Source organism: Triticum aestivum, chromosome 1B, assembly GCF_018294505.1.
Source record: "Triticum aestivum cultivar Chinese Spring chromosome 1B, IWGSC CS RefSeq v2.1, whole genome shotgun sequence".
Taxonomy (NCBI): Eukaryota; Viridiplantae; Streptophyta; class Magnoliopsida; order Poales; family Poaceae; genus Triticum; species Triticum aestivum.
The window spans coordinates 415,206,350-415,220,303 of record NC_057795.1 but is presented as its reverse complement, the minus strand read 5'-3'; the positions used below and the strand labels follow the sequence as shown (position 1 = coordinate 415,220,303).

Genomic DNA, 13,954 nt, shown 5'->3' with positions numbered 1-13,954 from the left:
TTGTATTTTTCCAGTTTTTGTTTTTTTTTGTTTTGCTCCGTTTGCGAGCTGTAAGACAATCATGACGCTACTTTCTGAATTTTTAATAAGAGGGCTGTATGCATCATCATGATGCAGAGGCCGGGAGCATGCCTCCATTTCCAAAAAAAAATACCAGGTGAAGAATCACCGAAGAAACCAAAAAGACAGTTCAACATACTAGAGTACACGTCAAAGTCAAGTCTACTGAAGATGAATAGGCGACCAGAAAAAAATATGAGCAATTTGTATCCCGTGGAACCAATGCTACCAAAAAAAAAAGAACCCATAACTTGACCAGACTCATCTAATTCAGGTTCTCCTGGAGTATTGAAAAGCTACAGATAACAAATTATCAGATGGGCAGGCAGGCCCTACATTACATGCAGGTTGAGTTGTGCCAAGAATGTGCAGCCGAAAGTGCATGTATGATTTACCGGCGAGGCTCTTGTCTAAGTTTTTCTTTAGAGCGGCTCTTGTCTGAACCTGGAAACAAAGCGCCCCAAAACTAAATCTAGTTGCAGTAATAATCTCCTGACAAGAGGACTATGATAATGTATCAGGCCGGGCCAGGATGGTTACCAACAGCAGGCATGAATGGTCTGAACTCTGAAGGTCCCAAAACTGAAGGAAGCACAAAAGGGGCAAAATGGCCTGTAAGTCTAAATGCCATAGTCCACAGTCTGGAAACGAAATAGGCTCTTTCTTTGAAAGAGAAGTTCGGGGCTTGAGAGTTGAGAATAAATGAACATATGCATCAGTATGCACAGAGATTGTGAAAGATCATTACTTATGCTGAGAACTCCGCATACAGATTGTCAAAGATCACATGCATCCTACTAAGAAGTACCAGAAACAATTAGTACTTCTACTTAGAAGTCTGTAAATTTCCTACCCGTAGTCACACAGAACTGTTATATTCGTACTAATAGCTCGGAGTTACACGGTGAAAAAAAGACTAGGGAGTTATATACAGCAAGGTAACTGATCTGTCAACTGAGATTTGACAACAATAGTCCAGACTAACCGACTGCTAATTCGGCCTTTCTCAAAACAAAATGAGTTGAACTAAGGTAGCAAGTATATTACAAGCACATGGTATGTTACCTTCACCGCGACCATGACACGGCATCAATCTCATCCCTTGCTGACTTGTATAGCTCAAGCCTCTTAAAGCATTGCTGCCTGCGCCCCATAAGAGCAGGATCCTCATCAAGCAGTAGCGCGAGCTGCTTAGCCTACACAGGAAATTGATCACTGAGACGACTGAAAGGATAAGGAGTGAACATATTAGACAACAAAAGAAGACACCTACATCTTTACTGCCCACTTGAATATAGAAATAGTTCAGCAAGGACCGCTTGGCTTCCCGGACTTGGCAGTGAACAACAGCCTTGGGAATAGTATTCTTCAGTGTGTCCGATATCATGCCAATGTACGAGGACACATTAGAAGCAATTCTCCTGAAGTGCGCGTCAGAGTACCGATCAACAGGAGTGGAAGGTCCAGTTCCAGCATTGTCCACAGGGTATCCAGTTCCAGCCCTGTCCACCTCCTGTGGAAGCTTGCGGAAGAAGTCGACCGTCAAATACGCTGACTCCATATCAACCAATCGCACAGTAGTTTTACGACCCTCTTGACGGAAGCTCTCCAGGGCTTTGTTGCATGCAGCAGCAAGCTCCGCTTGAAGAGTGGGAAATCTTCTCAGTTCCTTGTGAAACAATATCACTACAGTAAATACATAACTTACACAATGTATAAGTGACAAGTTGGAGTTGAAGTGTGCAAGAAAACAAACCTCAGTCTCCCCAATTGATTTCCTTACCAGCTCTTTCAGGACATTATGCACCTAAAGTGATGATAAAAGGGGACTTAGTGGAAGAAACATGGCAAAGCAAGGAACCACAGGAAGAAGAAATCTTACAGCATCTACAGAAGCTTCAGCTGGCCCTCTAAAAAAACTGAGAGCAGACTCTATCAGTCGACGGTAACCTTGCTCAGGAGCAATTAAATGAGGCTGATAACCATCAGCTTGTGACACGATTCGTTTAACGTTTGGCAAGGAGAGGTGGCGGTCAAATGGAAGCTTCCGCAGAGCAGCAGGGAGTTGATTATCAAAGACCCAGTAAATTCGATCACCACCAGGTCGTCTGCATATTTCAATATCCATGTTACAGATTATGACCAAGAAAAATAAAGACATGAAATAATCAAAATGGAACTTACCCTCCATCAAGATGTTCTTTAAATATTTTGTCAAATGCACGGCACAACTCCAGGACTAGATATAACTGAGCCTGCACAAGTACATGAATGGTGTTACATATGTCTGTTTGAGTCCAATGCAATTTAGCTCAAAAGTTCCGTTAATTACCCCAGCGTCTGATCCAATAGGTCTACCAAGGTGATCCATCTCAGACTCAAGCTCATCAATAGTTTTGTTTATCAAAGATGTGATGCTTGGAATGCGTGCCCTGATAACTGCCTCGAGTTGCTGAGAGATAAAAACAGGATTGCATGATGAGACCATTGCTACCTTACAAAGAACAAGAATAAAAACACTAGAAGGATGTTTCGAACCTGTGAAAGAAGTTTAGCAAGATATTCTGAACCCATCCTGCTGGCTAAATGAGCATATTCAGGACTAGAATGAAAGAACTCTTGTTCTTTTTCCCTAGCAATAATCATGTCAACATTCCTGTTGATATCCGCTTGTGAGCGGTTAACAATTCCAACCCATGGGTGTTGTAGCTTGTAAGCTCTTCCTTCAAGAACCTTAGCGAGAAGAACAAGTATTGGGCATTATTAGGTCCTTAATAAGCTCAAAATTCACAGAAAAAAGTAAACTAGAAGCATACATCAAGTGCATCTGTTCCCTTGTCCATCAAATCAAGCTTAGTCAACACGCCAAAGGTCCTTTCACCTATGAAAATTTAAAATGATCCCTCAGGCAAGAAATATGGGTTTTTTTCTATAAAGGGTGCTTTTATTAATAGGCAAGAAAATATGGTAGGTGCATCAAACAGATAATTTTGTCACGTGGGGAGAATATCAATCAAATGTGAACAAGTCATAAAATATTAGAAAAGAAAATCAGTAGTCTAAGCCATTGGAGTGAAATGTACATCGCACATGGCTCAGTAATCATTAATCGACCACAATAATCTGGAGTTAAAACCAAACACTTGCTAAGTTATGCATCGGTTCCACCAGAAAGATGTTGTTTTGTTATTTTTCATCTTGAACATCCATGGTGCTAAAATCTTTGAAGCAAATGATATCAGAAAAAATGATGAGTTATGCCATTGATAGGCGTATAAAACATAAGTACATACGTAATTATTCAACGTCATACTGAAGGACTGTGCCATCACATAATAGAATTAGTAGATCACAACAAAATAAGTGCAGAAGTTTGGTTCATACCAGTTGGATCAACATCCCGAGCAAGCTTAATGGCATCTGATGTTGCTATATCTTGATTGGCAGGAGATATAGCAAGTATAATACAGTTTGGCTACAAAAGAAGATAGGAACGTGTCAGTCCATAGGTAAATATCAACATGCACATCTTATGTATGTCAAGTGCACCCCATTGAAGCAATAGCAGTACCTTCTCAACGTATAAGCGCACCATGTTTTCGATATCCTGGGCAATGCTTTCAGGCTGCCCCTCTGAAAAGAGATGACAACATGGTGAATGAAAATTCCTTGTGAACATTGACTAGATCAGAAAATGTGAAAAAAATAGACATTGGCATACCTGTAGCAACCTTAGTTAGACCCGGCAGATCAATCAATGTTAAGTTGACAACTGCAATAGCCAATTTAGTAGAATAAATGACTTATCAAGAAAATGTAGAAGTAATACCCCTCCGGAAAAAGATTAAGATCCAAGAAGATGCAAGAGCTGCATGAATGCTATTGTTTATAAACTAAGATCTCTATATAAACACCACTGTGAAAAAGGAATGAAATCAGAGATACATGGCTACTGTTGTCAAACAGAGAAGTTATAGTGATATTCATATAAAATGGAACTGGAAATTTATATTTAGCAAATACCAGCAGCAATATTCTCCATCAATGTAGCAATAAGTTATGCACTTATGCCCAAGGTATAATACCGTTTGGTGAGTATATGCTGAGATGAATAGGGACTGGAGATATTTGTTTTGATCTCCCCGTCAATCTATCAGTTTCATCTTCGATTTCCATACGCACAAGAGCTGCAGAAAACAGACAAACAGCATGTACACAATAAGCACCTGATCAACTTGAGTTGCTTCCCAGTAATGAAAATACTTAAGCCATTCCAAATTCAGGACATCATTTTTTTTCTGAAGGATGGATGTGTGTGATGTTTTTTGGATACATGTGGCCATATGCAAATCAGCCTGATCAAAAACACATAATACTTGAACTAGTAGCACCAGACGCAGGTTGGTAAAACAAAATCGTTTAAAGCTGCCAGTCTCAGCATCAACACCTACTCATTGAATCACTGATGGAAATGTCCTAAACACTTAAGCAACCACAATCAAGTGCACAATGTAGTCTGAGCTATCCACATAGGGTGGAGACTAGAGAGTGTGTGCGACCATAGAACTTTATCTAGAACTCCCCATTGCACCTGACTCATCCTTGTGGAGTAGAAGATTGCAACCATATCGATAAGGTAAAACCACATATTTTTTGATATAATAACACTCTACCAGCCACTGCATCATCAAGTGCCCACAGCCTGAATATTATGACACATATGCAGCTATGCATAACTTGTAGTGAGCAATACAACTTCTGGTGCAGGTGCAAATAGAAATATTATTACACTGCACTTGTTAATAGCACGGAAAACCAAAGTAGATATTGAGAAAACAGGCATCAATTACTACTAGTTACTCAAGCATAACCCCTGAATAAAACCCCAATTGCACATGACTGAAACTGCATGCGCGCGGGCACAGAGAGAGCTCACCGAAATCGGTGAACCGACGCCTTGGTGCATGCAGGAACTCGGCGTACTCCTGCTCCCCGACCTCCGTCTTGTGCAGCTGCAGAACCAGTGGCCTCCTCGTCACGATCCCTTCGAACCACAACGCACAACCCCGAAATTAAACAATCAGAACAAACGGCACAAAAGCTCGAATAGTCGGATCCGGACGCGGGATTCGCTGCCATACCAGAGCCTCGAGGAAGGAAGTCGCGCCCGACGATGCTCTCCAGCACGGACGACTTCCCCGAACTCTGCACGTACGAACGCAACCGGGCGCAGAAAAATAAAATCAAACCCAGGCGTCACAGTAATTAAGCCACGAAACGAAAACCCTAGGCGGGGCGAGCACAGGCGATCGAAGGTAGGAGTACCTGCCCTCCGACGACGGCCACGGAAGGCAGCGCCTCCCACAGGGCGGGGAGGGAGGCGGCGGCGCCGTCCCCGCCGTGGTCGCCGAGCACGGTGCAGGCGCGCTGGATACGGTTCACGAGCACGATCACGTTCTCCATGGTCGCCATCTGCGCAGCCCCGGCAGTTGGGGTGGAAGGTTCTAGAAGGCGCGGGAAGGGGGATGGGGAGAGATGGCGCTTCGGTGCTGCGCGAGAGGCCCTGCGGACGAAGGAAGCAGAGAGGTGTTGCTGTCGTGGAAATTGAGAATCGGCTTCGTCGACCTGTATTTTAACTGCCAAGTCGCCAAACGCAAAAGAAAGAAGAGTCCAAGCCGCGGCTTTGGTCACCTAAATTTTAAATTTGAGTAGTTTCTAAAACTAAACAGTTACTTTTTAAGCTTACTAGCAAGTATGCCCGTGCGTTACAACGGAAAATCAACAATCAGATTATGCAGATACGGTACAGATAAAAGAAAGTCGAAATCAAATGTCAGGATGAGATAAGGACTTTTAAAATATCAGGATGAGATAAGGACCTTTAAAATGTCAGTATTTCATAAACTATGTTTGAATGATGTCATGATGAGATAAGGGATTTTTAAAAGGTCATTTTCAAAACTGAAAATGTGATGGTCTCGTAACGACTTGATTTCGTAATGCGCCACAATCCGATATTTTTTGGCTGAGCAAACTGCATTGATGGACTATGCCTGAGCTAGACTGATGAATGATGTATCTTGCCTTGACGCGTAGCGGTGTTTTTCATAACCAGTAAAAATTGTGGTACCAAAATAAGCATAGTTGTGTATGGGGGTAAAATAAACATTTAGTTATTTTTATATAGTTTACAAAAACAAACTTATAGAAAGTTGTGTCAATATTTGGAGGCTTAGCGCTATACAGAACACGAAAATCATTTTCTTACCTAGGACCTAAGGGACTAAATAAAATTATAAAACGACCTTTACAAATCCCCTAATAAAACCTCTATGTAAGCAACAGTTTGTTTTGTTCATTATTTACAGATCTGTTTTACTTTTTATGAACATTTAAAAAAATCATGGACATTTATTCAAATTATCAACAAAAAAATTGAATCCACGATCATTTTTAAAAATCGTAAACATTTTAATTTCACTTAAAAAAATTTGAACTCATGATTTTTTAATAATACGTGAACAGTTTTTTGAAATCAAGAACATTTTATGATTTCTCAATATAATTTTTCAAAACTCGCAATGTTTAAAAAATTGAATCTTTGAAATCCCAATTTAATTTAAAGTAGGAAAACGAAATACGAAAATGTTAAAGAAAAAAATTCAAAAATGAAATAAAAAAAATAGGGAGCGCATGGGCCGGCCCGTTACTGCGAGCGGGGAGGAGGAGATGTGCAGAGAGAACGAAGAACCCGTGATCGAACCGCGGTCGCGCATGTGGAAGACCGGGGGCTTAGCCACCGCGTTGCTTCTGTGTCAGTATATAATAACCGAATTTGGTGACATTTCTAAAAAAACGAATCACTTTCTTCACTTATAGGTGGCATAGTGGTAATTTAGAGCAACTTTGGGAGCAATCTTATGATGGACATGCAGTAGCAAAGGCCTCTTTGTCATTAAGTAGAAATATAATTAACCTGATTTTTTTATTACTACATGAAAGAAATGAACAGCAAATGCCTTCTTTCCAAATGGAAAACTCTGGATGTGTCATGAGTGTTGGAAATATGCCCTAGAGGCAATAATAAAATGGTTATTATTATATTTCCTTGTTCATGATAATTGTCTATTGTTCATGCTATAATTGTATTAACTGGAAACCGTAATACATGTGTGAATACATAGACCACAACATGTCTCTAGTGAGCCTCTAGTTGACTAGCTCGTTGATCAATAGATGGTTATGGTTTCCTGACCATGGACATTGGATGTCATTGATAACGGGATCACATCATTAGGAGAATGATGTGATGGACAAGCCCCAATCCTAAGCATAGCACAAGATCGTGTAGTTCGTTTGTTAAGAGCTTTTCTAATGTCAAGTATCATTTCCTTAGACCATGAGATTGTGCAACTCCCGGATACCGTAGGAATGCTTTGGGTGTACCAAACGTCACAACGTAACTGGGTGGCTATAAAGGTGCACTACAGGTATCACCGAAAGTGTCTGTTGGGTTGGCACGAATCGAGACTGGGATTTGTCACTCCGTATGACGGAGAGGTATCTCTGGGCCCACTCGGTAATGCATCATCATAATGAGCTCAATGTGACTAAGTAGTTAGTCACGGGATCATGCATTACAGAACAAGTAAAGTGACTTGTCGGTAACGAGATTGAACGAGGTATTGGGATACCGACGATCAAATCTCGGGCGAGTAACATACCGATAGACAAAGCGAATTATATACGAGATTGATTGAATCCCCGACGTCATGGTTCATCCGATGAGATCATCGTGGGACATGTGGGAGCCAATATGGGTATCCTGATCCCGCTATTGGTTATTGGTCGGAGAGGTGTCTCGGTCATGGCTGCATGGTTCTCGAACCCGTAGGGTCTACACACTTAAGGTTCGGTGACGCTAGAGTTGTTATGGGAAATAGTATGTGGTTACCGAAGGTTGTTCGGAGTCCCGGATGAGATCCCGGACATGACGAGGAGCTCCAGAATGGTCTGAAGGTGAAGATCGGTATATTGGACGAAGGGTATTGGAGTCCAGAATTGTTTCGGGGGTACCAGGTGATGATCGGCGTGTCCGAAAGGGGTTTCGGAGGCCGCGTCAAGCATTGGGGGGCCTTATGGGCCAAGGGGAGGAGGGCACATCAGCCCACTAAGGGGCTGAGCGCCCCTCCCACCCCATCTCATGTAACAAGGAGAGGTGGGGGCGCCACCCCTAGGGCAGCCGCCCCTCCCGGTTTGGGGGGCAAGTTTCCTAGGGGGTGGGGGCGCCCAAACCCATCTAGGGTTTCCCCTGTGGCTGCCGCCCCTCCCCTAGGGAACCCTAGGGCGCCTCCCCCTCCTCCCTTCCCCCTATATATAGTGAGGGAGAGAGAGGGCAGCCGCACCATTGCCCTGGCGCAGCCCCTCCCTCCTCCAACACCTCCTCCTCCTCCGTAGTGCTTGGCGAAGCCCTGCTGGAGAACCACGAGCTCCATCACCACCACGCCGTCGTGCTATTGGAGTTCTCCCTCAACTTCTCCTCTCCCCTTGCTGGATCAAGAAGGAGGAGACGTCCCCTGGTTGTACGTGTGTTGAATGCGGAGGCGCCGTCCATTCGGCGCTAGATCGGATCTTTCGCGATTTGAATCGCCGCGAATATGACTCCATCATCTGTGTTCTTGCAACGCTTCCGCTTAGCGATCTTCAAAGGTATGAAGATGCTGACCCTCTCTCTCTTGTTGCTAGAATCTCCTAGATTGATCTTCGTGATACGTAGGAAAATTTTGAATTTGTGCTACGTTCCCCAACAATGGCATCATGAGCCAGGTTTATGCGTAGATTCTATGCACGAGTAGAACGCAAAGTAGTTGTGGGCGATGATTTATTCAATATGCTTACCGTTACTAGTCCTATCTTGTTTCGACGGTATTGTGGGATGAAACGGCCCGGACCGACCTTACACGTACACTTACGTGAGACAGGTTCCACCGACTGACATGCACTTGTTGCATAAGGTGGCTAGCAGGTGCCAGTCTCTCCCATTTTAGTTGGATCGGATTCGATGAAAAGGGTCCTTATGAAGGGTAAATAGCAATTGCCATATCACCTTGTGGCTTTGCGTAGGTAAGAAACGTTCTTGCTAGAAACCCGTAGCAGCCACATAAAACATGCAACAACAATTAGAGGACGTCTAACTTGTTTTTGCAGGGTATGCTATGTGATGTGATATGGCCAAAATAATGTGATGAATGATATGTGATGTATGAGATTGATCATGTTCTTGTAATAGGAATCACGACTTGCATGTCGATGAGTATGACAACCGGCAGGAGCCATGGGAGTTGTCTTAATTTTTTGTATGACCTGCGTGTCATTAAAAACGCCATGTAATTACTTTACTTTGTTGCTAACCGTTAGCCATAGTAGTAGAAGTAATAGTTGGCGAGACAACTTCATGAAGACACGATGATGGAGATCATGATGATGCAGATCATGGTGTCATGCCGGTGACGAAGGTGATCATGCCGTGCCTCAAAGATGGAGATCAAAGGCGCAAGATGATGATGGCCATATCATGTCACTTTATGATTTGCATGTGATGTTTGTCATGGTTACATCTTATTTGCTTAAGAATGACGGTAGCATAAATAAGATGATCCCTTGCTAAAATTTCAAGAAAGTGTTCCCCCTAACTGTGCACCGTTACGAAAGTTCGTTGTTTCGAAGCACCACGTGATGATCAGGTGTGATAGATTCTAACGTTCACATACAATGAGTGTAAGCCAGATTTACACATGCAAAACACTTAGGTTGACTTGACAATCCTAGCATGTACAGACATGGCCTCGGAAACAAGAGACCGAAAGGTCGAACATGAGTCGTATAGTAGATACGATCAACGTGAAGGTGTTCACCGATGATGACTAGTCCGTCTCACGTGATGATCGTACACGGCCTAGTTGACTCGGATCATGTATCACTTAGATGACTAGAGGGATGTCTATTCGAGTGGGAGTTCATTAAATAATTTGATTAGATGAACTTAATTATCATGAACATAGTCAAAAGGTCTTTGCAAATTATGTCGTTGCATACGCTTTAGTTCTACTATTTAGATATGTTCCTAGAGAAAATATAGTTGAAAGTTGATAGTAGCAATTATGCGGACTGGGTCCGTAAACTGAGGATTGTCCTCATTGCTGCGCAGAAGGCTTATGTCCTTAATGCACCACTCGGTGTGCTGAACCTCGAACGTCGTCTATGGATGTTGCGAACATCTGACATACACGTTTTGATGACTACATGATAGTTCAGTAATGTTAAACGGTTTAGAATTGTGGCGCCGAAGACGTTTTTGAAACGTCGCGGGACATATGAGATGTTCCAAGGGCTGAAATTGGGATTTCAGGCTAGTGCCCACGTCAAGAGGTATGAGACCTCTGACGAGTTTCTTAGCCTACAAACTAAGGGAGAAAAGCTTAATCGTTGAGCATGTGCTCAGATTGTCTGAGTACTACAATCACTTGAATCGAGTGGGAGTTAATCCTCCAGATGAGATAGTGATGTTTCTCCAAAGTCACTGCCACCAAGCTACTAGAGCTTCGTGATGAACTATAACATATCAGGGATAGATATGATGATCCTTGAGCTATTCGCAATGTTTGACACCGCGAAAGTAGAAATCAAGAAGGAGCATCAATTGTTGATGGTTAGAGAAACCACTAGTTTCAAGAAGGGCAAGGGCAAGAAGGCATACTTCATGAAACAGCAAATCAGTTGCTGCTCTAGTAAAGAAACCCAAAGTTGAACCCAAACCCGAGACTAAGTGCTTCTGTAATGAGGGGAACAGTCACTGAAGCAGAACTACCCTAGATACTTGGTAGATGAGAAGGCTGGCAAGGTCGACAAAAGTATATTGGATATACATTATATTAATGTGTACTTTACTAGTACTCCTAGTAGCACCAGGGTAATAGATACCGGTTCGATTGCTAAGTGTTAGTAACCCGAAATAAAAGGCTACAGAATAAATGGAGACTAGCTAAAGGTGAGTTGACGATATGTGTTGGAAGTGTTTCCAAGGTTGATGTGATCAAACGTCGCACGCTCCCTGTACCATCAGGATCGATGTTAAACATAAATAATTGTTATTTGGTGTTTGCGTTGAGCATAGACATGATTGGATTATGTCTATCGCAAAACGGTTATTCATTTAAGGAGAATAACGGTTACTCTGTTTATTTGAATAATACCTTCAATGGTCTTGCACCTAAAATGAATGGTTTATTGAATCTCGATCGTAGTGATACACATATTCATGCCAAAACATATAAGATAGTAATGATAGTACCACATACTTGTGGCACTGCCATTTGAGTCATATTGGTATAAAACACATGAAGAAGCTCCATGTTGATGGATCTTTGGACTCACTCATTTTTGAAAAGATTGAGACATGCGAACCATGACTATTGGTATATACGCATGAAGAAACTCCATGCAGATGGATCGTTTGGACTCACCTGATTTTGAATCACTTGAGACATGCAAATCATACCACATGAGCAAGATGACTGAAAGGCCTCGTTTTCAGTGAAATGGAACAAGAAAGCAACTTGTTGGAAGTAATACATTTTGATGTATGCAGTCCAATGAGTGCTGAGGCACGCAGTGGATATTGTTATGTTCTTACTTCACAGATGATTTGAGTAAATGCTAAGTATATTTACTTGATGAAACACAAGTCTGAATTATTGAATGGTTCAAGTAATTTCAGAGTGAAGTTGAAGATCGTCGTGACAAGAGGATAAAATGTCTATGACATGATCATAGAGATGAATACCTGAGTTACGTGTTTGGTACACAATTAAGACATTGTGGAAATTGTTTCACAACTAATACCGCCTGGAATACCATAGTGTGATGGTGTGTCCGAACATCATAGATGCACCCTATTGGATATGGGGCATACCATGATGTCTCTTATCGAATTACCACTATCGTTTATGGGTTAAGCATTAGAGACAACCGCATTCACTTTAAATAGGGCACCATGTAATTCCGTTGAGATGACAGCGTATGAACTATGGTTTAGAGAAACCTAAGCTGTCGTTTCTTAAAAGTTTGGGGCTGCGACGCTTATGTGAAAAGGTTTCAGCCAGATAAGCTCGAACCCAAAGCGGATAAATGCATCTTCATAGGACACCCAAAATAGTTGGGTATACCTCCTAATTCAGATCCGGAAGCAAAAGTGATTGTTTCTAGGAACGGGTCCTTTCTCGAGGAAAAGTTTCTCTCGAAAGAATTGAGTGGGAGGATGGTGGAGACTTGATGAGGTTATTGAACCGTCACTTCAACTACTGTGTAGAAGGGCACATGAAGTTGTTCCTGTGGCGCCTACACCAATTGAAGTGGAAGCTAATGATAGTGATCATGAAACTTCGAATCAAGTCGCTACCAAACCTCGTAGGTCGACAAGGATGCGTACTTCTTCAGAGTGGTACGTAATCATGTCTTGGAGGTTATGTTGCTAGACAACAATGAACCTACGAGCTATGGAGAAGCGATGGTGGCCCCGGATTCCGACAAATGGCTCGAGGCCATAAAATCCGAGAGAGGATCCATGTATGAAAACAAAGTGTAGACTTTGGAAGAATTACTTGATGGTCGTAAGGCTATTGGGTACAGATGGATTTCAAAAGGAAGACAGACAATGATGGTAAGTGTCACCATTAAGAAAGCTCGACTTGTCGCTAAGATGTTTTCCGACAAGTTCAAGGAGTTGACTGCGATGAGACTTTCTCACTCGTAGCGATGCTAAGAGTTTGTTAGAATTGTATTAGCAGTTACTGCATTATTTATGAAATATTGCAGATAGGATGTCAAAACATTGTTTCCTCGATGATTTTCTTGAGGAAAGGTTGTATCTGATACAACCAGAAGGTTTTGTCAATCCCGAAAGATGCTAACAAGTATGCAAAGCTCTAGCAATCCTTCTAAGGACTGGAGTGAGCATCTCGGAGTTGGAATATACGCTTTGATGAGATGATCAAAGAATTTTGGTTTATACAAAGTTTATGAGAAACTTGTATTTCCAAAGAAGTGAGTGGGAGCACTATAGAATTTCTGATGAGTATATGTTGTTGACATATTGTTGATCGGAAATGATGTAGAATTTCTGGAAAGCATATAGGGTTATTCGAAAAGTGGTTTTCAATAAAAAACCTAGATTAAGCTACTTGAACATTGAGCATCAAGATCTATAAGGATAGATAAAAAATGCTTAATAGTATTTTCAAATGAATACATACCGTGACAAGATTTTGAAGGAATTCAAAATAGATCGGCAAAGAAGGAGTTCTTAGCTGTGTTATCAGGTGTGAATATTGAGTAAGACTCAAGACATGACCACGGCAGAAGAGAGAGAAAGGGCGAAGGTTGTCCCCTATGCTTTAGACGTAGGCTCTACAGTATGCTATGTTGTGTACCGCACCTGAAGTGTGCCTTGCCATGAGTCAGTCAAGGGGTACAAGAGTGATCCAGGAATGGATCACAGGACAACGGTCAAAGTTATCCTTAGTAACTAGTGGACTAAGGAATTTTCTCGATTATGGAGGTGGTAAAAGAGTTCGTCGTAAAGGGTTACGTCGATGCAAACTTTGACACTAATCCGGATGATTCTGAGTAGTAAACCGGATTTATATAGTAGAACAGTTATTTGGAATAACTCCAAATAGAGCGTGGTAGCTGCATCTACGAGATAACATAGAGATTTGTAAAGCACACACGGATCTGAAAGGTTCAGACCCGTTGACTAATAACCTCTCTCACAAGCAAGATATGATCAAACCCCATGGGTGTCGAATTCATTACAATCAAATAGTGATGTGAACTA

The 13,954-nt window shown here is 42.0% G+C and overlaps 1 protein-coding gene across 1 annotated transcript; it reads right to left on the bottom strand.

Annotated features, from left to right (window-relative positions):
- Positions 1–789: 789 nt before the first annotated feature.
- Positions 790–5,678, bottom strand: LOC123128083 (phragmoplastin DRP1E). The gene is made up of 15 exons (XM_044547999.1): positions 5,386–5,678; positions 5,202–5,265; positions 4,997–5,104; positions 4,146–4,247; positions 3,782–3,832; positions 3,632–3,693; positions 3,445–3,535; positions 2,877–2,941; positions 2,599–2,793; positions 2,393–2,512; positions 2,245–2,315; positions 1,943–2,168; positions 1,817–1,867; positions 1,334–1,729; positions 790–1,256 (listed from the first exon to the last, which is right to left on the bottom strand). Exons 1-15 carry the CDS (start codon positions 5,530–5,532, stop codon positions 1,128–1,130), a joined length of 1,878 nt encoding a protein of 625 aa, XP_044403934.1. The 5' UTR covers positions 5,533–5,678; the 3' UTR covers positions 790–1,127.
- Between the last annotated feature and the right edge of the window lie 8,276 nt (positions 5,679–13,954).